The sequence below is a fragment of the Astatotilapia calliptera genome, chromosome 23, assembly GCF_900246225.1.
Source record: "Astatotilapia calliptera chromosome 23, fAstCal1.2, whole genome shotgun sequence".
In the NCBI taxonomy this organism is placed as follows: domain Eukaryota; kingdom Metazoa; phylum Chordata; class Actinopteri; order Cichliformes; family Cichlidae; genus Astatotilapia; species Astatotilapia calliptera.
Window position 1 is genome coordinate 11,269,061 of NC_039323.1, and position 26,095 is coordinate 11,295,155.

General features: G+C 42.7%; 3 protein-coding genes across 3 annotated transcripts; 2 read left to right on the plus strand and 1 right to left on the minus strand.

Moving 5' to 3' along the window:
• Positions 1-6,973: 6,973 nt before the first annotated feature.
• amh (anti-Mullerian hormone) lies at positions 6,974-11,083 on the plus strand. Its single transcript, XM_026160170.1, has 7 exons — positions 6,974-7,386; positions 7,509-7,757; positions 7,830-7,999; positions 8,410-8,521; positions 8,600-8,699; positions 8,779-9,200; positions 10,061-11,083. The coding sequence occupies exons 1-7, from the start codon at positions 7,305-7,307 to the stop codon at positions 10,465-10,467; spliced, it is 1,542 nt and encodes a 513-aa protein (XP_026015955.1). The 5' UTR covers positions 6,974-7,304; the 3' UTR covers positions 10,468-11,083.
• A 4,418-nt stretch (positions 11,084-15,501) lies between these two features.
• Positions 15,502-20,662, plus strand: oaz1a (ornithine decarboxylase antizyme 1a). Its single transcript, XM_026160171.1, is given in 6 exon segments — positions 15,502-15,723; positions 18,670-18,736; positions 18,738-18,824; positions 18,917-19,092; positions 19,402-19,487; positions 20,065-20,662. Coding segments are annotated over 6 exon segments (666 nt in total). The 5' UTR covers positions 15,502-15,604; the 3' UTR covers positions 20,196-20,662.
• A 300-nt stretch (positions 20,663-20,962) lies between these two features.
• Positions 20,963-25,686, minus strand: LOC113016926 (inactive tyrosine-protein kinase PEAK1). The gene is made up of 4 exons (XM_026160122.1): positions 23,976-25,686; positions 23,691-23,815; positions 22,536-23,089; positions 20,963-22,232 (listed from the first exon to the last, which is right to left on the minus strand). The coding sequence occupies exons 1-4, from the start codon at positions 24,038-24,040 to the stop codon at positions 21,201-21,203; spliced, it is 1,776 nt and encodes a 591-aa protein (XP_026015907.1). The 5' UTR covers positions 24,041-25,686; the 3' UTR covers positions 20,963-21,200.
• Between the last annotated feature and the right edge of the window lie 409 nt (positions 25,687-26,095).

Here is a 26,095-nt window from a genome sequence, read left to right on the forward strand (position 1 = left end):
AGGATAAACCAGGGTCTACTCCCCCCCCCCCCCCCCCCCCCCCCCCCCAAAGTTTCACTTCACGAGTCACGCACACAGACACACAGAGCCAGTTCACTGAACTCTGCTCAGACGTCAAGGACCTTTGCTTTTGCGTGCATGCGTTATTTCCTCCCTCGGTGAAATTCTGTATTTGCTGCAATATATTTGGTTGCGTAACAAAATGAGGAGCTTTGTATTTTGGTCTAACTTCGCACTGGATATTAAGCTCACGTAGCAGAAGATGTACAAGCCCTTGCTTGTGTTAGTTGGCACCCCTGCCATGTTCATTATTTACTGTGTTTTCATATTTAAATTCGTGACAAACTGCAATGAGTTGTTGGTGCTTAATTCAAAGCCAAATAATAAATTAGATTGTGTCTGTTTGGTTTGCTCTGACTCCTTCTGTCTCAAAAAATAGTAAATATTTTGTAGCTATTTGCTTAAAGTTAAGTCGTTTCTGTTTTTCTGCTAATGTCAGATATTTAATGTTAGCAATAATCAGACAAATCTCTCGAAGGATGAGAGGAATGAGGAAAACATCTGCGGATGTTGATTTTGGCCTTATTTTGAGGATAAGGTAAATTAATAACATGCCTTTGGGTGTCAGTAATGCAACGCAGCGCCGAGTACATTTAACATTTGTTTAAAAAAAAAAGAAGAAGAAAAGAAATGGTGCTCTTCAGCCACTCGTCACTGTGGCTGCTCTGTTAAGGCTCAGCAAACAGCTGAATCCACGTGTCCAAGAACAACAGAGTTCAGTGAGTTTGTGTGTATTTATTAACTGTTTCTTTCCCGTCGGGTTGTGAAGTCGCACAAACGGCAACAGAAATATTCCTCTTTGTAAGCTAAGCTTAACAGTAGAGATCCATGCATTCATATTTATCCGTGCTGTTAAGAAAGGCAGGTTTAAATGTAAGTGGACTGATATGTGAAATTTTACTGCGTTTAGTTTAAATACACGCACACAGTCATGCATGCAAATCCTCACACACTGGGAAAACATAGTTGACCATAACCACAACAAACTACTGGACTTCTTTCACACCTGTGTTTGCTTTTTAAAAAAACGGTGTAATTTGTTTTTGTAAACGATGTTTGTACTGTGAATGTGATTCATTCTCTGACTGTATAGTTGTGGATAATTTAGATGATTATATTTATGCTGTCGGTCTTTCCATTTGCCTTTTTTTTTTTTTTTTCCTAAATCCTGAATTGTGTTGACATTGTAGAATGCATTAGTGTGTGTGTGTGTACTTGACTCACAGTCTGAAAACAATGGTGCTAAGTTTGGACTATGCCTGATCTTATTTATTCTGTAATGAAAACATCAAAAACAAGTCGAGTACTTGGTGCTGTACACAGGGACATTTGTAAAGCCGTTTTTTGGCATTTCCTTTCTCATATTTAATATGCTATTGTCTCGTTCTTTCAATGCATCTTGTACAACTGTAGACGCCACCTTTGGATGAAAGTGCTCTCGTGCAGCCGGCTCGGGGTCCGAGCGACGGCCACGGGGGCCCCTGTTAATGTTTTAAACATACATCGGCCCGCTGTTGGTGAACAAGACACACTGTTTTTGTACATAAGTTTTCTTTAATTGTACATCTCTGTCATAAACAGAAAAGTATATAAAATAAGTAACTATATACAGTCTATATAAATATATATAAGTATATAAATATATATACATATATATGTGAAAGGGGTGATTTGGTGCTGGCATTGTGACCCTTAAATTCACCCTGTAACAGGAGGCTTGAAGCAGAGCAAAGCATTGCCACCAGAGGACCTTAACATGGCTGCACATCAGCACCTGAAAACAAACACACACACACACACACCCCGCAGCCACAAACTCAGAGGCTGTGTGTTTATTACACAAAGGTGCGGCGGCTCGAACGCCACCAGATTCCAGTACTAGAACTGTTATCACTTTTTTCAGGTATTTTCACTTCTTTGATTTGTTGTTGTTGTTTTTTGGTTTGTTTTTGGTGTTGAATTTTTTTTTACCAACCCAGATTCTGCAGGAAAAATGGTGCTTCTGTTTCCAAGCGAGGGCAGTTCAGACTTTACAATCGAAATCTTCACTGGTGCATACAGAACTGCGCATCAGCCTCTTTACACACACCGCCTGTAGACGTCTTACTGACGAGGCCGTACCTCGCCGCGTGAGCTGATGTGAAACACTTGTCTTAGTGTGTGTGTGTGTGTGTGTGTGAGATCAGACAGGCTTCCTTTTTTTCTCTGATAGTGGGATTACACTAAAGCTCAGTTTGTACGTGTGTGTTTTTGTGTTTGTTTTTTTAATTTTTCACTTGCCAGCGCATATCTAAGGGAATATTAGTGTAATAATCAAAGCTTTATAGAAAAATAAAACCGTGTCCCGTGCACTTGTGTGCAAGTGAAGAGAAAAAGTCATTTTAGAATTAGACTAGTCCATTTGTTACCAGCACTGAGAGGTGTTTTGTAATTATTGTTGATGGCATTTTGATTTTCTTATTCTTGGTGTTTGATACGATTGCAGTCACATGTTATGCTTTTGATTGTGTCTTCAGATTTGTCAGTTTTTAATACTACTAGTCAGACAGCACGGTGCTCTCCTTCACTTAAAACAAGGAAAATCGCAGCTATTGATGAATACTACTCCTCCTGTTGTGCTGCAGGGTTTTATGGTTTAAGAATCTTACACACAAGCTCACCTGGTGGCTTTTCTCACAGCCCAGTCTAACCTTTCAATCTTTAATCTGGAGGGACACCGGCGGGCGGAGGGGGGTGTACGTGCCTGTCAGAGCACTTTGAGGAAGGTGGCAGGGATTCCATTCATTACATACAGATTTTAAGCAGTTTTATAGTTTTTAAATGTATTTCTGGGGTGTGATTTGGCTTTAAAGCTGTGCAGTTCTGCATGATACTGCATCCTGGTACATTATTCGTAGATAATCTTTGAGAGCTTTGCAGTCAAGGCTGTTTACTCGAAATCCTGCCAAAGGTCTTAACTCAGGAACTCCCCACACTGCTTGAAAGAACAAGTTTCGTAATCTGCTGCATCTTATGTTAATTTACCTTCAGGTGGCATGACAAAGTCCCTCTACGACCCAACTCAGGACCAGGGCCACCATTCAGTCAGTGTATTTCAAGGTAAAAATGTATCAGCTGCCCTCATCAGATCTCCTCAGATGCAGTCCTGCTGGCACGTACACCCCAACCCCCGACAATCAGTCCGAGCTTTATGAGCGATCTGATCTCGAGAAGCTGTGAAATGGCTACAACTTTCAGCATCTTCCTCATCTCACAAATGCCTCTGTCTAGATTTGCGTCTCTAAGGAGGAGGTTCGGTGTCTTGTTTGAATCCCTCGTTGAATTGGGGGTAACCTTCAAGGACACGCGTGACCTACAGGATGTGTATAGTGCTCTCTGATTGGTGAAGCCAGGGCAGGTTTGAGGTGCAATAATGGCAAACCTACTTTCCAAAAGGCCCTCGGTTTTTCATGGAAACATTGTTACTGTTTGATGTTGGTGCTTTTATCCTAAGATGTTATGATGAAAAAATGGAATTAATGTTTTTTTTTCTCCCCTGCAATTTATGATTATTAATAAATTGTTTCTTATAATATTGAGTTTGCGTTTGGAGTGAACTTTGTCCGAGTCCATTTGGTTTGCTGTGACGGAAGAGGGTGTCATGCTGACATCTTCATACCTGAACCATGTTTGAAGCCCCACTACCTAAATCCTAAGTTAGTAGACTTCACATGTAGGCGGCATTTACCTTGTAATGCCGAATTGGCCTGGCAAAGACTCCAATCTGGCCCGCTCGACGGCAAAATATGAACTTTCACAAGTTTGGTAGTTTTTCCCTAATGAAAAGACAAAGTAACCAACAAATATATAAACCCTTAAAGAAAATTCTGTTTTCTTTTTTCTATCTACTATTGCAGTTTCCTTTTTTTTTTTTAACAGCTGGTCCACAGTATCTGTTGTCCTGACAGATTTCTTCAGTTCATTACAGCAGCATTTCTTTATCGTGTAGAAAAACAGATGTGGTTAAAACTGCACTTCCTGTTTCCACATGTCTCTGAGATCAAATTTGTAGGTAAATCTCTTCACAGAGACGGATAGAGAAGCTGCACTGGTCCGGTTCACGTAATTTCAAAGTGGCCTGCAAGTGGCCCGCGATGTAAAATAAGTTGATAAAAAATGTGTCTCTGTATAAGATACTGAAGTTTTTGAGAAGTCAGCATCATTAGTGGTGTGTGTGTGTGCGTGCGTGTGTGTCAGTCCCGAGAAAGACTAACAGCCTGTTCACTGTGGTCCTGCAAGCCTGAGTCAGAGAGATGGATATGAAAGTGATGGGTGATTAAAAACCACAATTAACGACATTGTTTTTAAAAATATGTCAGCTTTCAAAAGAAATGGAGAACGTTATAAAACACATAAATGAAGAAAAACGTAGTCCTGCATAAGAGAGCCGCTTCAGTCACTAACTTGGTCACTTGAGGATTATTGGTCCGGTGAGGTCTGTAAAAACAAACAGCTTCTGCTGCTTCAGTTCACAGACATGTTACCTTATTCTGTGTCGAATGCCTGTGATGCCTCAGAGAAAGCCTCCTAAAAGGCCCGTGCACTGAAGCTTTCCACCTGAAGCCAGGCCTGTGGCGTTCCCCGGTTACCACCTGTGGCTCACCACTGTAGAGAGGTGAATATACGATGGGGAGAAACAGGAGTGTAGATGTTGATTACTTTTTCATCAAAGTGCAATTCTTGTTTCCCACAAGTGTGACTGAAAACATTCAAGCTGGTGTGCTTCAAACACCGCCTTGATACAATGAACATTTCCTGCCATTCCTCACTGATGATTTATAAGGTATGGTGAACCTTGGCTTTATCACCGGGGGAAAACGTCCACAAATGGCTCTGAGACCTTGACTGTCTGCACAACAAGCCTGCAGCTGTGAAAATGCTGAGGGGAGTAACAGCTCCTCGAAGCCACTCAGGTCTCCCTCTGACAACATGTTTCCTGCTCGTCTTCCAGCGCGAATGCTTCCAGATCTCCGGTGTGGGTTCATTAAGATAACCCATTCTCTTCCCATGACCTTTAATGGTAAGTTCACCCAAAATGCAGGCAGACCACACAGTTGATGAACAATCTGATTTGTTTCTCATCTGACATAGATGAAAATAAATGAATGACATTTCAGTTATGCAACAAACTAAAACAGATTGGAACAAATATTTTGCTCCGAACGGTTTCTTTTCCACAAAACTTCTCTAAAAATTAGGAAAAGATATTAACTGAATGAAAATTAAGCAAAATAAAACAAATGACATTATATTTTGTACTTAGAAAACATTAATATAAAAAGTGTTAAAAGACTGCAGTCCTTATAAACCAGATTATTTCCCGGTTTGCAATAGTTATTTTTGTTGTAATTTTAGAAATGTTGAAATGACTCTGGAAAAAAAAAATGGAAATAAGGTGAAGTACTGAAGGTTTCATGTTTTAGTTGATCAAATCAAAATTCAGTCGGAGTTCCTCAGGGATCTGTCCTTGGTCCGCTACTCTTTATTATGCTCATAATATGTCTTATAGAAACAGATCAGATTTTCATTTAGAGTAGAATAAAAACCTTTTAACGGTGTTTAGTAGTGTCACTAGTGATCATACATTTATACACGGAGCCGGGGGCAGGAGATGGTTAGCCTGAAGCAGGGATGTCCAACTGATTGTGGATTGTGGGCCACATTCAGCCCGCTTTGGTCTTAAGTGTACCTGACCAGTGAAACGCCCCGCTCTGTCAGAGTAAAGAAGCTTAACTACATGTGAATCTCAATATAAGAAAGTGCAACTTCAACTCTGCGTCTCAGTTTTTCCATATATAATGTCAAATGTCCTCAGTCCCATCCTCTATACCCTGTACGCCCACGACTGTGTCACCTCCAACAAAGATAACATCATTTTGAAATTCGTGGACGACACTGCAGTGATCAGTCGCATCACTGGAGGGGACGAAGTGGCTTACAAGAGAGGTGGCCAGTCTGGTGTCATAGTGTGAGGACAACAACCCCACCCTCAACACTGAAAAGACAAAGGAGATGATGGTGGACACGAGGAAGAAGAGGAGGCCTCACCAGCCGCTGTTTATCCGGGGCCTTGAAGTGGAGAGGGTGAGCAGTTTTAGATACCTGGGCATCTACATCTCTGAGGACCTCACCTGGACACTGAACACCACACAGCTGGTCAAGAAGGCTCAGCAGCGGCTGTATTTCCTGAGGAGGCTGAGGAAATTTGGTATATCGGCCAAGATCCTCAGCAGGTTCTACAGCTGCATTGTGGAGAGCACACTGACCAGCTGCATCACTGCATGGTACGGCAGCACTACTGCCATGGACCGCAAACACCTGCAGAGAGTGATAACAACTGCAGGGAAGATAATCAGGACTCTGCTGCCCTCTCTGCAGAGCATCTACCATCGCAGAGTCTAAAGGAGAGCTGCCTCCATCCTCAAAGACCCCCCACACCCCCAACACGGACTGTTCCCGCTTCTGCCCTCAGGACAGAGGTTTAGAAGTGTGAAATCCTTCAACTCCTTCTTCCCCACTGCGATCAGACTCTTGAACAAGCTGACCTATTTCACACTTCATTATATTGTCTCCTTTTCTGTCTTTATTTATTTATTTGTACTATTTGTATTTATCTGTTCTATTTCTATTGTATATATTAATCGGTATCTGTGGGTGGACAGCAAAGATGAAGACAAATACCTTTTGTCTTTGGACACATAGCAATAAACACGTAAACAAGTAAGCAGATATACCAAAACTGCAAAGTGTTTCTTTAAAGTCGTTTTGAGCTTTGTTGTCGACGTGATGGAAGCAAACCTCCAGTTCTACTGTCCTCTTTGTTTAAGTTAGGCAGCGTGCATATTAGCTCTGCAGCCACGAAACATTAAACAACACTCTTCATCTTTCAGCCTGGCGTGTTCTGTGAAAGGTTTGTGAGAAACTTTCTTTCTCAAACCTGTTTGTGTCTGCTAGATAAGGATGTTCAGTGTGTCCAAAGTCATCTTCTGTTTACATCTATGTCCCGTTTGCTGTCTGATTTTAGAATGTTCTCTACAGTCAGGTTAAAATATCTCAAATACTGATAATCTCAGTCATCAAGGACACACAGTGCTGCTATTTTGGCAGAAAGGGGACCCCAGGTGGTGAGAATGGGAGGTCCGAGGATGTAACTCCCATCCTGTGAGAGATCTGACCACACAGACGCACGCGCAGACACTGTAAACATGTTGGGTCTGCTCGTTCTTTACAGCGAGGCGCTGACGCTCTGCTGGACCCTGCAACCGGCCCAGGACCCCACAGTAACCGGTCAGACACCGCTCGGCTGATTAATTAATTAATAACTCGTTAACTTTGAATGGAAAAATGCGTGCATGTGGTTATTGCTTCAGACTGGTTCTTTAGTGCGTGAACTAATTTGTCCGTTTCAGAGTACTCACTCCCATCAGCGATGACCCCATCATCACCATCAGCAGCAGCAGCAGCGCCTCATGCTGCACCATGCTTCGTGGAGGACATCTTTGCAGCGTTGCGTGAGGGTGTGGGGGACAGCGGCGAACTGACAAACAGCAGTTTGGTTCTGTTTGGATTCTGCTCACAGTCTGCCCACTCATCAGCCTCGCTCTCGTTAGACCTCGCTAACAAGAAGAGCAGCTTGGAGGTTCTGCACCCAGCTGCAGGTAAAAGCCGAAACCGCATTCTTGCTATTTTTCTTTCTTCACTTTGTAAATTGTTTGGTTTTGTTCTTTTAGTACATGTATCAGAGGAAGAGGAGCAAGGAACAATCACACTGACCTTTGACCTCCCACGGTCTCCTTCGCTCAGGACGAACCCCGTGCTGCTCTTGGCCTTTGAAAGTCCACTGGCACGAGGAGACCTGGAAGTTGCTTTCACTAGTCGGTCTCTGCAGCCAAACACGCAGGTAAAGAGAGCTCAGGTGCAAACGCTGCTTCAAGGATGCTGTCAAACATAAGGCACGGGAGCCAGATTGGGCCCAGCAAAGACTTCACACTAGACGGCTTTGAGCTACTGGACGTTTTTCTGTAATTTTGCACATTTATTTCCTTCATTTACTACAGAAACTTTTCTCTGTCATGCACAAAAACTGAGGCTTGGTGTACAAATTGCACTTGTTTTTTTCATATTAAGATGTCTCAGTAATGAAATGTGCAGTTAAACTTCTCACACTCACTGAAAGAGGAGTTTCACATCGAGCTGCATCAAGTGGCCCTCAATGTAAAACGAGTTTGCCATCCCTGCCTTGGGTGATAAAATGTAATGAAAGGTTTGCAGATCTCTAACTCTGGGTTTTTGTGTTGCTTTGTTTTCCAGGCTGTGTGCATTTCAGGAGACACGCAGTATGTACTGCTGACAGGAAAATCATCAGAGGGGAGCGTTAATGACAGGTGGCAGATTACTGCTGAGACAAAACCCCCTCATATGAGTGAGATATCATCTTCTTCATTTTATTTCCCCATCTGTGGTTCATTGTGTACCCTCCTTACATTTCCTCTCATTGTAGAACAAAACCTAAAAAGCATCTTGATTGGTGAAAAATCAGGAAGTAACATCAGCATGAGTCCACTTCTGTTTTTCTCCGGGGGAACGGGAACTGATACGAGGTCGGCCTGGCTTTCTTTCTGCTGACATTCACTGTCGTCAGAGACGCGTTCAGCTTTGTTTTTTTGTTTGCTTTCCCAGATGTGCTTCGGGCTCGCCCCCGGCATCTCTGCAAACCTCCTTCCTTTGTGAGATGAAACGCTTCCTGGGTGGTGTTCTGCCTCAGGAACACTTCGCATCCCCTCCACTTCCTCTGGACTCCTTACAGTCTCTGCCTCCCCTCTCGCTTGGCTTATCCTCCAGCGAGACCCTGCTGGCAGTAATGATCAACTCCACAGCTCCCACAGTCTTTGGCTTCACGAGCTGGAGCTCTGTGTTGCCGGTGTGCCACGGAGAGCTGGCCCTGTCTGCTGCACTGTTAGAGGAGCTCAGACAGAAACTGGACCAGACTTTGGTGCAAATGACAGATCTAATCAGAGAGGAAGAGGTTTCACCGGGAGCCAAGGAAAGCCTGGGGAGGCTCAAAGAACTGAGTGCGTTACAGAAGAAAGAACATGCCACAGGTGACATGTGCAAGAACAGTTATAGTTACATAGGAAGCATCTTTTTTTTAAATGAAACAACACCCTGCTGCACAGTCGGGTGCATTTAACTCATTCACTGCCATTGACGTCTATAGCCGTCAATTGCAGTGCATGAGTCAATGGGTTTAACTCATTCACTGCCAATGGCTGGCAGTGAATGAGTTAAGTATCCCTCTGCAGCTTTCAGCTTCCAGCTTTAGGAGATGTTGGGTGGAGGGAGTGGCCACGGATTCTCTAAACCCCATTTATAACAGGCCTTGCAGTCAAAGGTTTATGGGCCAAAAACAGTAATCATGCTGCAGACTGTCTGTTCAGTTCTACAGCGGCCCCAGTGACCTATGAGTTCAGATTATTTTAAGTCTTGTGCACAAACAGATTCCTATTATTCAAATTTTAAAAGTTCTGAAGACGGCAGATTAAAAAATAAATAAATTAGATCTCATTCATCAAAAGAACAAAAACCTGGACATGAAATATTTAGATATCAGCAGATGTCTTTAAGAAAACTAATCATGTGAGTGTGTGTGAGCTTGGCTGACGTTCATTTCTATTATTATATCATTTGCTGTTTTGTCAGTGGTAAAATTTGGATCTATATTAACCAGTGACCTTTGACATATATAGATGAGCAACTATATTAAATTTAATTTGATTAGATTTTGTTATTTTGTCATTTTGCTCTGCTGTGTTCATCAGTTTATCAGCTCCACAGACTCTACAAACTGGAACTCGTTTCCACTTTTGCTTTTTGCTTAGCGTGAATTTTGTCGTCACCGCTGTACAGGTCACGTATATCCCCTTTTTAAGTGCTGCATGTGTTTTCTTTCTGCGTCCGCCAGGAGGGAGTCAGTTCCGTGCGTTTCTTCTGCTGAAGGCTCTGCAGACGGTGGCCCAAACGTACGACGCGCAAAGAAAACTGCGGGCCACAAGAGCAGACCCCAGTTCGTCAGTGAGGGGCAGCGTCTGTGGGCTGAGGGCTCTCACCGTGTCCCTGACGAAGCTTCTTGTCGGCCCAAGCAGCGCAAACATTAACAATTGCCACGGCTCCTGCGCGTTCCCTCTGACCAACGGCAACAACCACGCCATCCTGCTCAACTCCCACATCGAGAGCGGCAACGCGGGTGAGCGTTCGCCCTGCTGCGTGCCCGTGGCCTACGAAGCTCTGGAGGTGGTGGACTGGAACGCAGATGGGACCTTCATCTCAATCAAGCCAGATGCGGTTGCGAGAGAGTGTGGATGCCGCTAGAGCTGTTCTCTACAGCTACTTTACCCCAGCATTTATAACTTTCACACAACTGATAGTTATGTGCATGTTTCAGTTATGAAATATCAATTACAATACACCACATGTACTTTTAATTAAATATAACTACTTTTATGCTTTATTAAAGATCACAAGTCTTAAGATCACAAAGTTGATGTGAATGCTATTCATGTTAAGATATTTGATAATTAGTGATGCTAAAATGAATCAGATCTTGTCATTTTGAAAATATTTTAATTGGAATAATGTTTCTGAGTGTTAAACTGTTAAAAGGATGAAATATAGCCTTCTCAAACTTGTGATAATTAAATGCAAAGTGTATTTAAAGTTCTGTATTCGTAGCCATACAGCTACATAAGCTACAGTATATGTTTTATGCTTTGATTTTGGGTTTCAGGATTGCTTTATTAGCAACTGGCTTCTTCCTTCTTCTAATCGCTCCGACTTCTTCAGATCCCCACCACCGGGTGAAGCTGTCCCATATGGAGATCTGGAGGCAGACAATGGGAGACAAGACACGTGTGATTCCATATCAACCAGCCCTAAATACTGTGGAAATCCTATACTGTTGCATAATAAAAATTCTCATTTATAATAATATTTGAGCACGTGATATTTAAAGAGATGATCCAAAGTCCAGTTTATTTTCGGTCCTCTGAGCTGTAGAGCTGTTTGTCCAGCTTGAGCAGTTTAGTGTGCATTTCCTAGATTTGGAGAAACCGGCTGTAGACGTTTCTGCTGTCTTTGGAACATTTATGAAAATCATTAAGCACACATCTTGCAGTACCAAAAATACAATAATGACTCTGTTACTCTCAAAAATAGCTGCGAAAGGTTCGGCATCCATCACCCAAAGAAGTATACACTAACCTGTGATAGGCAAGGTTATTACTGTTAACTAAAACTAACTTGTTACGCCCCTCTGTAGCCCCTAATCTCTTTGCAGTGGCAGTGCAAGAGTGTTCAGCTGTTGCTAATTGACCACACCTTATACATACTTGAGGCAAGTTTTCATGGAGGTGCACTAGTCTTTGTCTTAGTGGTACCAGCTATTTTAGCTAACTTATCATATAATTTAAAATAAAAAATAAAATCTTCTCTGTGAAATTCTGGTGTTGGTCTCCATATTTATGTTGCAGCTTTTGAGCTGGCTCGTAACATAACTAAAATTTAAATATAGAGGAAATATTGTGGAGTTTTAGCATCTGTTAATCTTGTTTAACCTGTAAGTTGATGAGGTTTTGATAAACGTGTTTGATGCTTTGGATCTTTACCAGACAAAAACTTATAGTTTGATTGAAATAGATGTTCTGCTTTTTCTAAATCTTACCTCTGACATACAATAAAAGATAAAAACTAACACTGCACCGAATAAAAACGAAAAATTTTCGAACAGTAAAAACAAAAAGTCAAAATACAATAAAAACTTATTAGAGAATACAAAATACTATAATAACTCTGGTGACAGGATGTAATCGTGGCACCCCCCCCCCCCCCCCCCCCCCTTCAGCTGAACTGCAGCTAGCTGCAAACCTCTTTTGGTTGGTATTTGTAATTCTCTCAAAGGAAAATACTTTCAGCATGAAACTGCTCACAACAGTCTCATTAAGGCATACATCTCCAAAAATGGGAAAATCACACCGAAATAGTCCAGATGGGTGCACAGATGATGTCATCTAGACACGGGACGCACTCTGATGTCTTTAACGCTTAAAAACGTGTGGAAGAATCAGAAACAGGTGACCTTGATTGTAGAACATAGCAATCTCGATGTATGTAAAATAAGACGCACTATAAGATACACTTCTAATGTTGTTCTTTTAACACACAGAAGCTCCAAATGCTGTTCACTGCTCTAGTCTACAGGATCACCAGTCAGCTCTGCTCAGTACACCAACACGTGCACTTTACACAGTGTTTCATGCTTTATGCTTTGGGTTGAACAGATACTGCTACTGTCAGTCTTGCAAAACTTTATTTTTTCAGCTATGAGAGGGTAGGTTTGCTCATTCAGTCTTTAAAAAAGAGGAATAAAATTGTTTAAACTGGTAAGATTACATGTAAGGGGAGTATGGAGCCATCCAGTGGTTCATCAGCTGTGTGTTGACCGGGTATTTGTTAATTCTCAGCCATACAAACGGACACTTTACAGTTCCCTTATTTCCAAATCTGACAAAGACTTTCTCAAAACCTCTGTGAATTTACAGCAGGCCCATTATTCTCCATTTTGCCCTGTTTATCCTACTGTTGTTGCTTTATGATGCCAGGAGAAGCAAATATCACTAATATGGCCCTCTCAGACTGATAGCTTGTCACTGAGATGCTTGAACACCAAGAGAAGAAGATGGATTACGGCTTTAAAGGCAGAAAAGCTAAAATGGCTCATTTCACACAGCGGATGAACTGAAGGGTTGCCCCATTAAAGGATGATGTTTAAGATATATGATTAAAAGTCCAAGTACTAAAATACCGAGCTGGAAATGAGCACGACTCTGTATTCAGCTGTGGCTGATCCAGAAAACCGAGTAAAAAACTTTACTGTCGATCCATCCATCTACTTTCCTCTGCTTAACTGGGGCTGGATCGCGGGGGCAGCAGCCCAAGCAGAGAATCCCAGAACTCCCTCTCCCCAGCCACCTCCTCCAGCTTATCCAGGGGAACACCAAGGCGTTCCCAGGCCAGGCGAGAGATATAATCTCTCCAGCGTGTCCTGGGTCTGCCCCGGGGCCTCCTTCCTGTGGGACCTGCCCGGAAATCTCACCCAGGAGGCGCCCAGGGGGCATCCTTGTCAGATGCCCGAACTACCTCAACTGGCTCCTTTCGATGTGGAGGAGCAGCTGCTCCTCCACATCGAAAGGAGGAAAACTTTACTGTATCTGTACATTACACATAAAATCACCCTCAGTCTTTAAACAAGAACAGTTGCAGGCTAACTGACAGAATCACGAGAAACCATACCTGTGTTATTGAAGCACTCTGCAGACTTCCAAAGAAAGACCACACACCTGTCTCTTCAACAAAATAGTCCAGAGCATCTAGAAAACACAATCGCACGAAAGACTGAGAGCGTGTTACACAGAAGCTGTCGGCTGTTACAAATCACAGCAATCTGTCAGAAACAAGCTCAAAACATGTCTGATGGGGGTAAAGAGACAGTGCACTGGCACTCACCATGCACTTCGTTAACTCCTGAGCTCACCAGTAGCACAACCAGCGCCGCCACTAAACAGCGGTTCACAGTGAATCCTTTCCACGGATTTGGAACATCGCTCAGATTTTCAATGCACAGAATCCGCTCATAAGACACTGCAGACAGACACGAGTCAGACGCATTTAGTCCATGCTCAGTTTCATCAGTCTGGTGGCTGTTTAGTGAAACATGTGTCTTACTCGTGAAGCCTTCAGACAGGCCTGCTCCAGCTTCTTAAGGCTGAAAAATAACACTGCAAGATGAGGAAAGATTCAGTAGGACTGTGTGGTTGAGATTTAGTAAAATAGCAGTACACAGAATACACAGAATGATCACACGTGGGGTTTGTATAATCCTCGATATCTTATATCTGTGATCATATTCCACTTTCCCCTGTACTGCCTTTTGCACCCTCTTCCAAGCCACACACTAACATGTGACACTAACACAGCTTAAAATAGGCACACGCAGCTCTTTAGAAAGACAAATATGGAGCTCAGGGTTTAGTTTGATATGAACCTCTGGACAGAAAAATATGCTTACCTGATTTTCAGTTGTGCTTAACCACAGAGGTGAGGGATAGTAGAGCTGTGCTGCTGCGGTTGTGTACACGCTCTGCACCTGCTTCTTTGCTTGATTGACAGGCACGGGTGTGAAAACAGGGAAAGGGACACTCAAACTTAATAGCAGTAAGCCAGTAGGTGAACAAGGATTAGTAACACCCGCCTTCCAGTGCCATGAACACTCCTACTCCTCCACAGCTCAGAGGAAGATAAGCCAGAGTTACCAGGGTGGGGTAAAAGTTTACTTAATTATGAGGAGGTCCTAAAACACAACACATTGTTAAAAGTTCATCACATAATAAATTAGTCCCAATTCATTGATTCTGTATGTTACTAAATTCACATGACACTGATGTGTATGATTGGGAACCTGCAGTCTCAGTGTATTGCTGTATATAGTGTCAATAAAGGCATCATCATCAGTAATAACTTCTCCTTCTTCTTTCAATTCTTCTTTTGGCTGCTCCCTTCAGGGGTCACCACAGCACATCATCTGCATCCATGTCATCCTTTACCTACCATCGTTCTGTCACATCAACTCTCTGCAGGCCTTCCTCCGGCCTGGCAGCTCCATTTTTAACAGCATTTGTCCAGTATATCCATATCCCTGCTCTGCACATGTCCAAACTTTGTCTGAAAAAATTACTCAACCGGAGCAGTCCAGTCTTTTTGATCAGCAATAATAACCTACTACTCAAATATGTACTCGGCTAAACCATGGTCTACTGTTCCACTGCACATGGTTGAAATGACATTAAAGCCACTTGACTTGGCAAAAATGATACAACTCAATTCTATTTTTGGGATAAATTATATATATAAAACAAAAGACAAATAGAAAAAGCTATGCTAATTCTACACAAAACAAGATCGTCTGTACCAGGGGTACGCAGTAAGTAGGTAAAATTTATTTATATAGCGCTTTTCATAGATAAAAAAAATCACAAAGTGCTTTACAGTACAAGAAATGGAAACAATGTAACAGTAAATAAAACAGCAAGGTAAACCAATGAAAAAACAATAAAAACAACGTAATAACAAATTAATCAAAAGCTTTTCTATATAAAAATGTCTTCAGCTGTTTTTAAAAGATGTGCCCAATCTAAAGCCAAATCTAAAGCCCAATGTATTACTACTTAGATATTCTTTTGTGATATAAATCTTTTTATTCTGTACGCGTTGTTTTATTGTTGTATATTTTATTACACCGTGAAGTGATGGTACTGAGTAACTGCGTCACATTTCGACAGTAAACGTCAGACTGACAGAACACGCCTCTGCCAAATACCGCAGCTCCCCGCTTGTTAGCCCAGCATACGGTGACGAGGAGAGGACAGAGGGAGCAGCTGGTGTGGACGCTGGCCGGATGGTTAAATCTAACCTACAGACGATTTTGAATAGTCACTGTTTTGCTAGAGAAAAAGAGAGAAACTTACCCGAGATGCCTGTTATCGAGAAGTCCAGTAATAAACCTGAAAGTGAAAGGTATGTTGTGGTCCGTGTCAGCTGCTCTCAGTGAGCTAAGCTAAGCTACGTTTAAAAACCGCGGCCTAGCTTTCGCATACGCTGTGGGGCGACTAGCACAGCCTTTCATGTTTACATAACAGCGACACTTATTTCAGTTGACATTTCTAGAGAACATTATTAATCACGGGTAGCTTATTTCAATTCCATAAAAGATGCATATTAATCACCTTAAATACACCGTAGTACCGGGATTATGACCAAAATGTTAGAAGTGACAGCGCCGCTTTGGTAGCTTCACAGATGCTAACGCGTCAGCTAATATGTCAAACGCCACAGGTTCGCGTTATCGATGGCTGGGCTAACGTGTCGTAAGGTTTTCTATTAAGACCTGGTTGCGACTAGAATTATAATTTATAACATTTAAAATACAAATTTTGCGTGTTAAAAAGCGGAATAAGAGTGTTTTATCATTACTAGGTGTGTTTCCCCTTTAAATATTAGCGTAGACATTTAAGCTAAATGCTAGCTCTTTAGCATTAGGTAATCTGACGGATGCGTTCATATTTTCGTCCTTGGCAATGGAAATGATCAATGGCTTTGAAACCATGTTACTATCTTTTTTGATGTGGCTTTTGTGATGTAGAACTAGTACGACATTTTTTGCGCGGGGTTATGTAAAGTTAGCTAACCATGTAGTTAAAATGATGGCTGTACGGATTAATTCGTGGTTTCAGGGATTTTCTTATTTATTTATATATTTTATTTTATTTTTTTCTTTTCGCCCTTCTGAACCCACGATAAGACACCCAGTAACTTCTGGAAAACACGGGTTCCAGGTGGGCGGACAGGGAATACGTTTTACCGACGTTCAGAAAAACCTTTGTAATGTTTTTAATCCGATTCGGTTTGATTTATGCGAGCTGCTGCGGGGCCATTCTTCAGCAAGCCGTGTGCCTGTTTGGGTGCAGTTAAAGTACCGATTGACTGGAAGTGAGGAGACTGGTGGGGATGGATGCCTCGAAACTGGTTGTTAGCGATTAACCCAGTCTGGTGGTCGGTTGTGGTTGCACCACTCGTGCCCTGACAGGATTTGTTGACGCGCTCTGTTTGTGCTGATCTATAGTGTTTGAGGCGCTCATAGGAAATTTCCACTGCGGGGGAGGAGGGACGGAGGGGGGCAGGGTGGGTGCTGTATGGGGAATTTTGGAAGTTATGGCCTACACACAAATCTTGATGTATTTTTGCTTCTCGTGGCAACTAGTTGGTTGGAAGTTGGATATAGTTATGTAATTGTCATGGTTAGATATTATGTATGTATATTATATAATAGTGTTTCTCTTTAAGCCGAAGCTTGAAAAAATGGCTTTATGAATATGCTGACACAGAGCTATCATGTGTGATGAGGGTGGTTTAACATCCACATCTTCCAATAATAAAGCATGCATTAAAATAACATCTATTATAGCAGCTAATAGCCTCCCCCCCTCCCAAGGTAAAAAAGTCTGTTACCTTAAGAGAAGGCTAGGCCTTTTCTTTTCATTCTTTTCATCTTTGACCACCTGATAAAATCAAAGGTATTTAAACTTGTGCAAATTTAACCCTGCATTAAAGAATGTTACCTTTTTAACCTGCTAATTTGTCTTTTGTTGAAAGCCAGAACGTGTTAGGTGAGCTAAAAAAACCACATCGCAAATGTCATACTACATTAAAGAGTCTCATTATAACAGTGCAGGCTAGAACATGAGATTAAAGATGATTCTCTGCTAGATGGATGCATGAGATTTAGTGCAGATGTCCTTTACAATGATGTTCATTTACAGCAGACTCTCCTACAAACACTATTCACGGCAGCTGTTTTTATTAAGATGACCCCCAGGGTGTCATTGTGCGGTGCTGCCTACTGTTCACATGTCAGTCTCAAAGAACGCTAAAGGTAGAAACTGACTGAGAACTTCGTGTTCTCTTTAAATCGCAGGGAGGAGGCGTTGAGGGGTTCTGCAAGGATGGCAAGTGGCTTCCTTTCCTAATCTGATTACTGGATTTAGGGAGTAACTGCATTTGGTTAAAATCCCAATCCTCTGTGAGATCATAAGTTGAGTATTATACACTGCAAATGACACTGGTTTCCGCACCTCTGCTCAACATGTAGCGCATTGGTGGCATTTGCGTAAGAGAGCATCTCTGTGTGTGATGGTGTTTGCGGTGCTGTTATTTTTGTTCCTAATAGAATCCCAGTGAACAGGCCTTTGCTCAAAGCTGTAAATGTATGCAGTCACAGCAAGCTAAATCTGAGGAGTGCTGTGACACAGCACTGGATTATAATGGCTGTTGAGTATTGTTTATCCCCGTCTCTTAAACTGGAGCTACACAGTGAGTGAAGGGCTAAAGTAGGCTAGTGGCTAGAGGAAAAAATAGCCCGTTCTTCTGGCAGGTTTCCTGTGAGAACCGTGGAACAAGCTTAAAGTGACCGCAGCAGAAGTGTGCCTGACAAACGTTAGCTTTCTGAAGTTTGCTTCCTTTCCCACATGAGCCGTAGCCTCGATGTGTCTTTGTGAGACAAAAGCAAACAATTTCTCATAGTTGGTGGTCAATATTTGACTGACAGCTGACAGAAAATTGCTAACAGTTTAAGTGAGGCATCAGTGATGTGGTGGTGTGACATAAACCACTTCTCCTTTCCGTTACGCGTTCCTCATCCGTCGGCACGTCATGCACGCATCTGTGCTCAACACAGGAACGGTTATTGATTGAACCGGTTCCCCCAGTCTTGTGCTTTTGTGTCTGAAGACTCACTCGGGGTTAGCAAATGTTTTACTGCAGTATTGCAGATGAGTCACTCTGCAGTTTAATTTGTGCCGAACCTGCTGCTTATAAAGAGTTTGGTTTGTGTTTGGTAGCAGAATCTCGACTGAATACCCAGCTCATGATGGTTCCATCTGTGTGTGCGTTTGTTTCGCTATCCAGTATCTCAAGTCCTTTGAGGTGCTCCCGCTGTTGCAGTAACCCGTGTCCGGGGCCTCTGTGGTGCTCCTGATGCCCCTCTCCCACCCCTGAAGATCCCAGGTGGGCGAGGGAATGACCAACGGGATCGCAATCTTTCAGCTAAGCTGTTCTATTCTGTAAGTGATGAAAGCTTAAAAAGAAATACAGAAATTTCCCTGCTGGTATGTGCAATTTAATTTTTAACATAACCTAAACTACACTTTCCCAGGATGCTCAGTTGCTGGTTCTTGAGGAACCTTCCCCTGCCAATAGCAGAGTGCGCTTCTTACTCTTTGAGCCCCGGCGCTCCGAAGGAAAGCACTGTGTATGGAGGGCGGCGCTGAAAGGAGGAAACCTGTACGTTGAAATCCCTCCTGGAGCTTTGCCCGAGGGCAGCAAAGACAGGTGAGCAGGCAAAACTTGTTTGCAAGTGATTCAAGTAAGAGGAAGTAGACCAGACGCTTTTATTTACTGGTAACTGCTAAAGCAGAAACACACATCTACTCGTGTTTCCTGATGCAGTATATAGGCAGGTATAATAATATTCACATCCACACTGGAAAAAAAAATCTTAAAAGCAAAAATGGTATTTGGAAAAAAATAAATAAATAAACGAAGGACCTCTAATCTTTGGGTGAAATGTGCTCTGCCTCAAATTATTAACAACCCTCTGACAAAACATTAACCCTTCTTGTTTGCTCTGTTTCTTTCCAGTTTTGCCCTTCTGCTGGAGTTTGCAGAAGAGCAGCTGCAGGTTGACCACGTTTTCATCTGTTTTCATAAGAGCCGTGATGATAGAGGTGAGGGGTTTTTTGTTTTTTCTTTGATGCAAATTAAAACTGTTAACGCTTTATATAAAATACTGAGCTATATCAGGAAACAGAGTAATGTTTTTGTTGTTAAGCATGTTTTAAATGCATACTGCCTGCAGATGTTATGAACCTCATTACCTCTTCACACTAGTTTCCAGACCTGTAATAAATGTGCGATGTACTGCTCACGACTCCAAAAATAAGTAGCACTGGACTCAGGCCAGACTCTTCGTTAAAGAGCTCAGATGTTGCAACACGTGCCGGATGTTTCTGAGCACAGTCTTGCTGATTTATCTAATAATTAACTAACTTACTCATGTTATGCAGACTAATGTCCACTGTACCACCACAGATGCTGTTAGTGAACAGTGTGATTATGAAATGTCACGGGTGTGTTGATTCTAACATCTGGTCCAAGTCTGTACTGATGTGTTTACAGTGCTGAGAGCTTTTCTCTGCATGGTGCTTTTCAGCACACTCACAGTGGCAGTGTCGTGTCTATATGTTCATGGAAGATGAGCTGCTTTTGCTCTGTTCTGATCTCTCCTTGTGTCGTCCTCCATAGCATCCTTGCTGCGTACATTCAGTTTCCTGGGCTTTGAGATTGTGAGACCAGGTCATCCCCTCGTCCCTTCCCGCCCTGACGCTTTCTTCATGGCTTACAGCATCGAGCGTGACTCTTCAGATGATGATTAAAATTACGCTGAGCAGTTAAAAATCTTTTTTTTGTTTGTTGTTTTTTATTTCAATCCACAACCACATCTTTATAATTTTGTTTATAAAAATGTCATCCAAGCTCAGTATGGTTGAGGTGTGTTTTACCTGCCACGTGCTGTGTTTCATTACGATTTGCACTAGGGTAAGATGTTAATATGTCAGGAATGTAAATCAAGCGACACGTAATATTTGGGCAATGCATCCTTACTGCTGTGATACTTTCCCCGATGTGTAGTGTTGGCTTCCTGCTCGTTCTCTCTAAACCTTCATCATCTCAAATATATTTATGAGTTATATTGAGCTTACTCATGTAATTAGAAATATAGATTTCAGTTGATTCTCCTGTTGATTTTTTTTTTAATGTGTGCATGATTTTAATTTGTTTCGATACACTTGATAGGGACGTGCATGTTGTAACTGTACTAAATAAAAGTGCTCACCTTAAACTGTGGTTTCTGTGGTGTCATGAAACATAATTACACCCTCTAAAAGGAGAAAGCATTTAGTTGTGTTAGCCAAAGCTAGAGCCAGTAGTAGTTGTGTAAGCTCCTGGCTGCATTTCGTAACGTCTTGATTTGGGATACGGGGAATAAGGTTAATCCCCTTCAGAAAGTCAACAACTTGCATGAAGTCGCATTCATTTACACACAGTATTTTTGTGAAGGTCTTGAGAACAGAAACCATGCCCCACCTTCACACCTTTTTTTTTTTTTTTTTTTTTTTTTAACTTGAAACCCACCCAATAACTAGAGAGAAGTAAAGTGTACAGACAAAAACTGACACAAGAGTCAGATGAAGTTGACAAAACAGCCTTTTTTTTTTTTTTTTTAAACCAGTGGAGTCTTTTTAATAGACTAGTTTTACATTATGAAGTGCAGCACATGAACAGCTGATGAAGGAGAATGCACTGAAGTGGATTATTCCTCAATCTGGACTGTTTTTCCCTTTCAGTCGGGTGATAACGACGGACTCCTTTGATATCGACTATAAACTTTGCTCAGCGTTCACTGTGTGCCACAGCTCATTGGCCACACTCGCAACTGTTTCAGAGTCTGTAAAGGACAGATACTGCAAGCACATACAGTCCTCCCAGTCCAGAAGAGACCGATCCTCGATCAGCCCCTTTTCGGCCAACTTCATAACCAGCAGCGCCCGCTTGACTGTCAGCCAGTTATGTATAATGGTGGTTGCAGGGCCTCCTTGGTTGAAGAGAGAGACGTGTGGGCCCCAGAGGAGCACCTGAAGCATGGCTACCATGTCCACCATCTGAGCCCCGCTGTCGCTCTCAAGCAGAGAGGACAGATGAAGAAGCCCTTTTTGGTAGGAGGATTTGCAAACATCTGGTACTGAACCCGGAGATGTCGCACTCTCTTGCCAGCAGGACTGGATTAAAGCTGTAATTTGAGATTTGATGGAGGTGAGGGGTTGAGCGAAAGTCTGTGGCTTTAGCACCACACGAGGACAGCCTCTCGTCCTCCATAACGTCTGAATCCTCCCTTTTTCTGGAGTGTTTACCCACTCCGTTTCTTCCTTCTCCTCAGAGGCGTCCTTATTCAAGTTGTTTTCTGCCTTGTCCCTCTTCCCATCGGGCCACACTAGAAGGATCTCCTGGGGTTTGAGCTCAGCTGCAGTGCCTCTCTTACTGTATAGATGGTGTGTACCCATTAATATCTGCAGCAACAGAGCACACACCTGTCTATAATAACGCACAGAGTCTGTGCTCTGCAGCGAGCTGCTGTCTTTAACAAAATCATCCAGGCTGGCGTGTGGCAGGTCTCTTTCCACGCTCATGGCATGGCCTTTCTGGAGGAAAGACTGAACTGTGAGCTTGCAGAGGTTCGTGGCTTCTGCTGCACGCTCAGTGCTGCTTCCACCTGGTGGATTAGCAGGATCTCGAGTTTCACTGGTTCTGTAGCTGTTGCTGGTTGGGAAATAAGTAATAACATCTCGCACGTTGACGTGTGGCGGCTGCCGCTGGATTTGAGTGGAGAAAACCTCATCAGTGTGTTTGTGTACCTGCACAGAGAAGCAGCAATCAAACCACTGAAGTGCTGAGTGATAAATATGTCAAAAAAAGTCGACTCTGCTGCAGCCGTGGGTATACTATAGTTCAGAGGAAGCGTTTTTGCCACCACAAGCCATTGTAGCACTTGCAAGTGCCGATAAAGATCATATTTGTTTTACTGGTTGCTATGAGCAACATTCCTACCACTTGGTTTTGCAGACAATTTCAAGGGAAATGTAACAACTACAAATCACAACATGCACACAGAGCTGGTTGTAAACTATGCAAAATGAATAAAAGACATGCAACATTACCCTTAAACCGAGCACTCTCTGTGGGAACTTTGGGCTGTGCAGGCTGTAGTAAGTCATGTTTCCAATCTCCTTTGGCTGGCTGCCCTTATGCAAGAGGAAGTCCTGAGGCTGGTATGAGCTCACATCCCTTCTAGAGCCCTCTAGCAGATTCCTTGCCTCCACAGTCTGTGCCATGCTTCTAAGAAAGAGTAGATGGCGATGCTGAATCCCATGAGAAACAACCCCCTGATCGACAAAGCTGTGGAAGATGTAGGGAAGATCTTCGTCCGGAGTGTCAAACGACAGCTGGGAGAAGGACACTACGGAGACAGGACTGCTTGTGGATGGTTTAAACTCTTCTAGCTCCTCTGAGAAAAAAAGATCTTGTTTGGGTGCCATCATGTACAGCGGATTGTCAAAGTTCTGGGGGAATCTTTGCAGAGGAGAAAAGGGTGACATGTGAGGCAACGAAGGCACATGGGTGGGCGGGAGGGATAAAGCACGATGTAACCTCTTCTTCGGGACAGGCGGTGGGTTGATATCAGAGTAAAATCTCTCCAGGTGTCTGCACGGATCTGAGCAACACCATCAGAGGAATTAAAGTCAGACAACAACAGCAGGCAAAGAAGGGGAAGTAGTTTAAACACAATACAGAGACACACTGAGGTAAAATAGTTTTGTAAAACAGACATACTGCTGAAACTGCACTTATGTTTACAAAAACAACACTGACTGTTCATGAGCTGATCGGTGAGGGTTGGCTCAATAAATGGGAATATTTTAAGAATGTACTTCATTATTAATTGTTTAGTAGTAGTTTCTTTTTCTGGTGCAGCCTACTTAATATGAAACTGAATGCATGTGGCCCAGAGAAAGTTTGCCACTCCTATTTGAGAGGAACTTGCTTGCATAGTACAATCACACCTCCAAAGGAGTCATTCAGTATAAGGACATTTACCCCGTTTGCCTTTTCAGTGAAAGTAAAAGTTTTGTAAGGTGACTTCCTCTCGAGTTCTCATGAACTGAAAGGCGAACTGAGAAAAAAGAACCAGATGTAATAGTATTTTTTTTTCCCATCACACCGAGCCATATACTTCAGTAATCAGTAAACCACAGTGCTATTTGCCTAATTTATTGTTGCAGAGATATTTTGGTGTCATCGTTCTCCAAACCTACCGTAGCGTTGGTGTATGGGGCACTGGGCTGCATTGCAGTCGGTGGGTTCAGGAAAGACATCGTTGTATGCGGAACTTTGATGCTGTGGTACCACAGGGCTGCAGTCAGACTCCACGCTGGAATGCCTGAGGAAATACATGCAATTGCAATATATGCACAGCAAAAGCTGCCTGCTGCTCCATTGTCAGGTTTGGGTGTGGAGTGAAAATATTATTAAAATTCAATGAAAAACATGTCAAAAGGAGCCATAAAGGTTTCTCCTTCTGACAGAAAGATAATGCTTACCTGTGCTGTTTGACAGGCAGTGCCGGCGGCTGCTCGTCCACTCTGCTGCTTGAAGCAGACGCCATCGGGAATCTAACACCTAACCCGCTCTTCCACTTCTCTCACACTTTGCTTCTGTCACTGAACTGAGTGCATGTGAAGCTCAGGGGGCCAGCTCAGTCAGTATAAAACACTTCCCATCCGCTTCAGTTACTCCCCCTGCTGCGTTTCGCTGCCTCTCACAGTCACACACGTGTAGTCGCACATTTTTAAAGCAAACTTGTGTCTTCTTGAGGCTGCCCTGCTTATCTTTCGTTCTAATCGTTTCTAGTTAGACTTTGAGGTTGGCACCGGAAAAGTTATGTCTGTTCTGAGGGCAAAGCTGCTCTCTGAGCTAACCTCAGCTTGTCAAAATGGGGAAGAGCAGTTACAGCGGAGCACCTTCAGCATGCACTCATTTTTGCTCCCTTCTGTCAGTTGCAGTTGATCTGCATGTGCTGTTTAGGTTTTCTCATGTGCCCGATGCACTTGTAGCTTTCATGCACGCGCTGCTCTCTGAAGTACTTGCTACCGCTGGTTTAAATGGAAGGAAAACATATTTGTGCAGGTGGAAACACCAAATAACTGCCTTCTGATAAACATCTGCCCGTGTTTCTGTTGGTGTTCCTTAAACCTCTTTGAATGAATGTCTGGAATATAATCTTAACTTGATCCAGGGATAGTTTACTGATCACAAATACTGACACTACAGTGCACCTGAAGAGAAAACAGTGCGACAGGAAACACAGGAAATTCATATTCATATTCTAATTACATGAATGACTGCAGAAAGTTTAATCTTACAACCGCACTCTGCCAGCACAGAAAAACAACCGTGTGACAGCATCAACACCTGACTACAGGGGACAAGGTTTGATGTGATGCAACTGATAAACGGAGACATGTATGAAACCCTCCTCACATGCACACACATGCGCGCACACAGGTTGCTGTATGATATTTTAATCTCTGTGTGCAGCTGGTTTCTGCACCATGAAGCTCCCTTAATGTAGTCCTATCCCAGAATGCCTCTGGCTAAAAGCAGTTTTTCAGTATCTGTTATATTTACACTCACTGCAGCAGTCAGCAGGTCACTGATAAACACATGTAAAAGCGTGTAATCATGGCTGACTGTGGAGTCCATGGAGGCTTCCAGCACGGTGGCGGTGACGAAGGCCGTTAGCGCTGAATCTCTTTCTGTGTTTTCAGTGAAAGTAACCAGACCAATTTCTTTTGAATTTTCACTTCTGTCTGAGAACTGAAATGAAGAAGGACGCGCACATCAGAGGGTCACAAGTACAATGTGGGTCACGCTGCCTCATTCCTGCCAAACAAACTCTCCTCAGCTGACATTTAACTTTAAAGCCAGTGTACTTACACAGTGTCAAAACTAGAATGCCCAAAATATCTGAGCTCATCTGGATTAAAATATCTTCTGGTTTGATTTCTTTTAAATCTCCCAACTCAACCCAAAATCCAGATGTCACTGTGCATCCAGTCTTATGTATGCATCCAGAAAAACCACATTTCAAAAAACAAACTCATCTGTGTGTCATAGAATGAAATAAGTATTTGGTCCCCAAGCAAAGCATGAGTGAGTACTTAGTTAAGAAACCCTTGTTGGTGAGAACAGCAGTGAGATGTTTCTTGTTGTTGCTCAGGAGAATTTTGGCCCACTCCTCTTTAAATCAATTCAATTTTATTTATACAGCACCAAATCACAACAACAGTCGCCTCAAGGTGCTTTATATTGTAAGGCAGACCTTACAATAATACATACAGAGAAAAATCCAACAATAATATGACCCCCTATGAGCAAGCACTTTGGTGACAGTTGGAAGGAAAAACTCCCTTTTAACAGGAAGAAACCTCCGGCAGAACCAGGCTCAGGGAGGGGCGGCCATCTGCTGCGACTGGTTGGGATGAGAGAAACTCTCTGAATCTTTTAGGTTTCTGGGTTTCTAGGTTGCTTTATCAAACACGAAGGTTTAGAGTCTCTTGAAAGTAGAGGGAGCAGGTTCTCATTTTACTTTTAAATGTCATACAAACCACAAGTAAACCAGCAGTCTGAGAGCGAAGAGCTCTGTTGGGATATAAGGTAC

Excerpts from the sequence above, each read along its gene's own strand:
- amh (XM_026160170.1), top strand. The coding sequence starts at position 7,305 with ATGTTGGGTCTGCTCGTTCTTTACAGCGAGGCGCTGACGCTCTGCTGG. Across the intron at positions 7,758-7,829 it reads GGTTCTGCACCCAGCTGCAG|TACATGTATCAGAGGAAGAG; the intron begins GTAAAAGCCGAA and ends TTGTTCTTTTAG. Across the intron at positions 9,201-10,060 it reads GAAGAAAGAACATGCCACAG|GAGGGAGTCAGTTCCGTGCG; the intron begins GTGACATGTGCA and ends TGCGTCCGCCAG.
- LOC113016926 (XM_026160122.1), bottom strand. The coding sequence starts at position 24,040 with ATGGCGTCTGCTTCAAGCAGCAGAGTGGACGAGCAGCCGCCGGCACTG. Across the intron at positions 23,090-23,690 it reads CCCCATACACCAACGCTACG|ATCCGTGCAGACACCTGGAG; the intron begins GTAGGTTTGGAG and ends GGTGTTGCTCAG. Across the intron at positions 22,233-22,535 it reads AGAGAGTGCTCGGTTTAAGG|GTACACAAACACACTGATGA; the intron begins GTAATGTTGCAT and ends TTCTCTGTGCAG.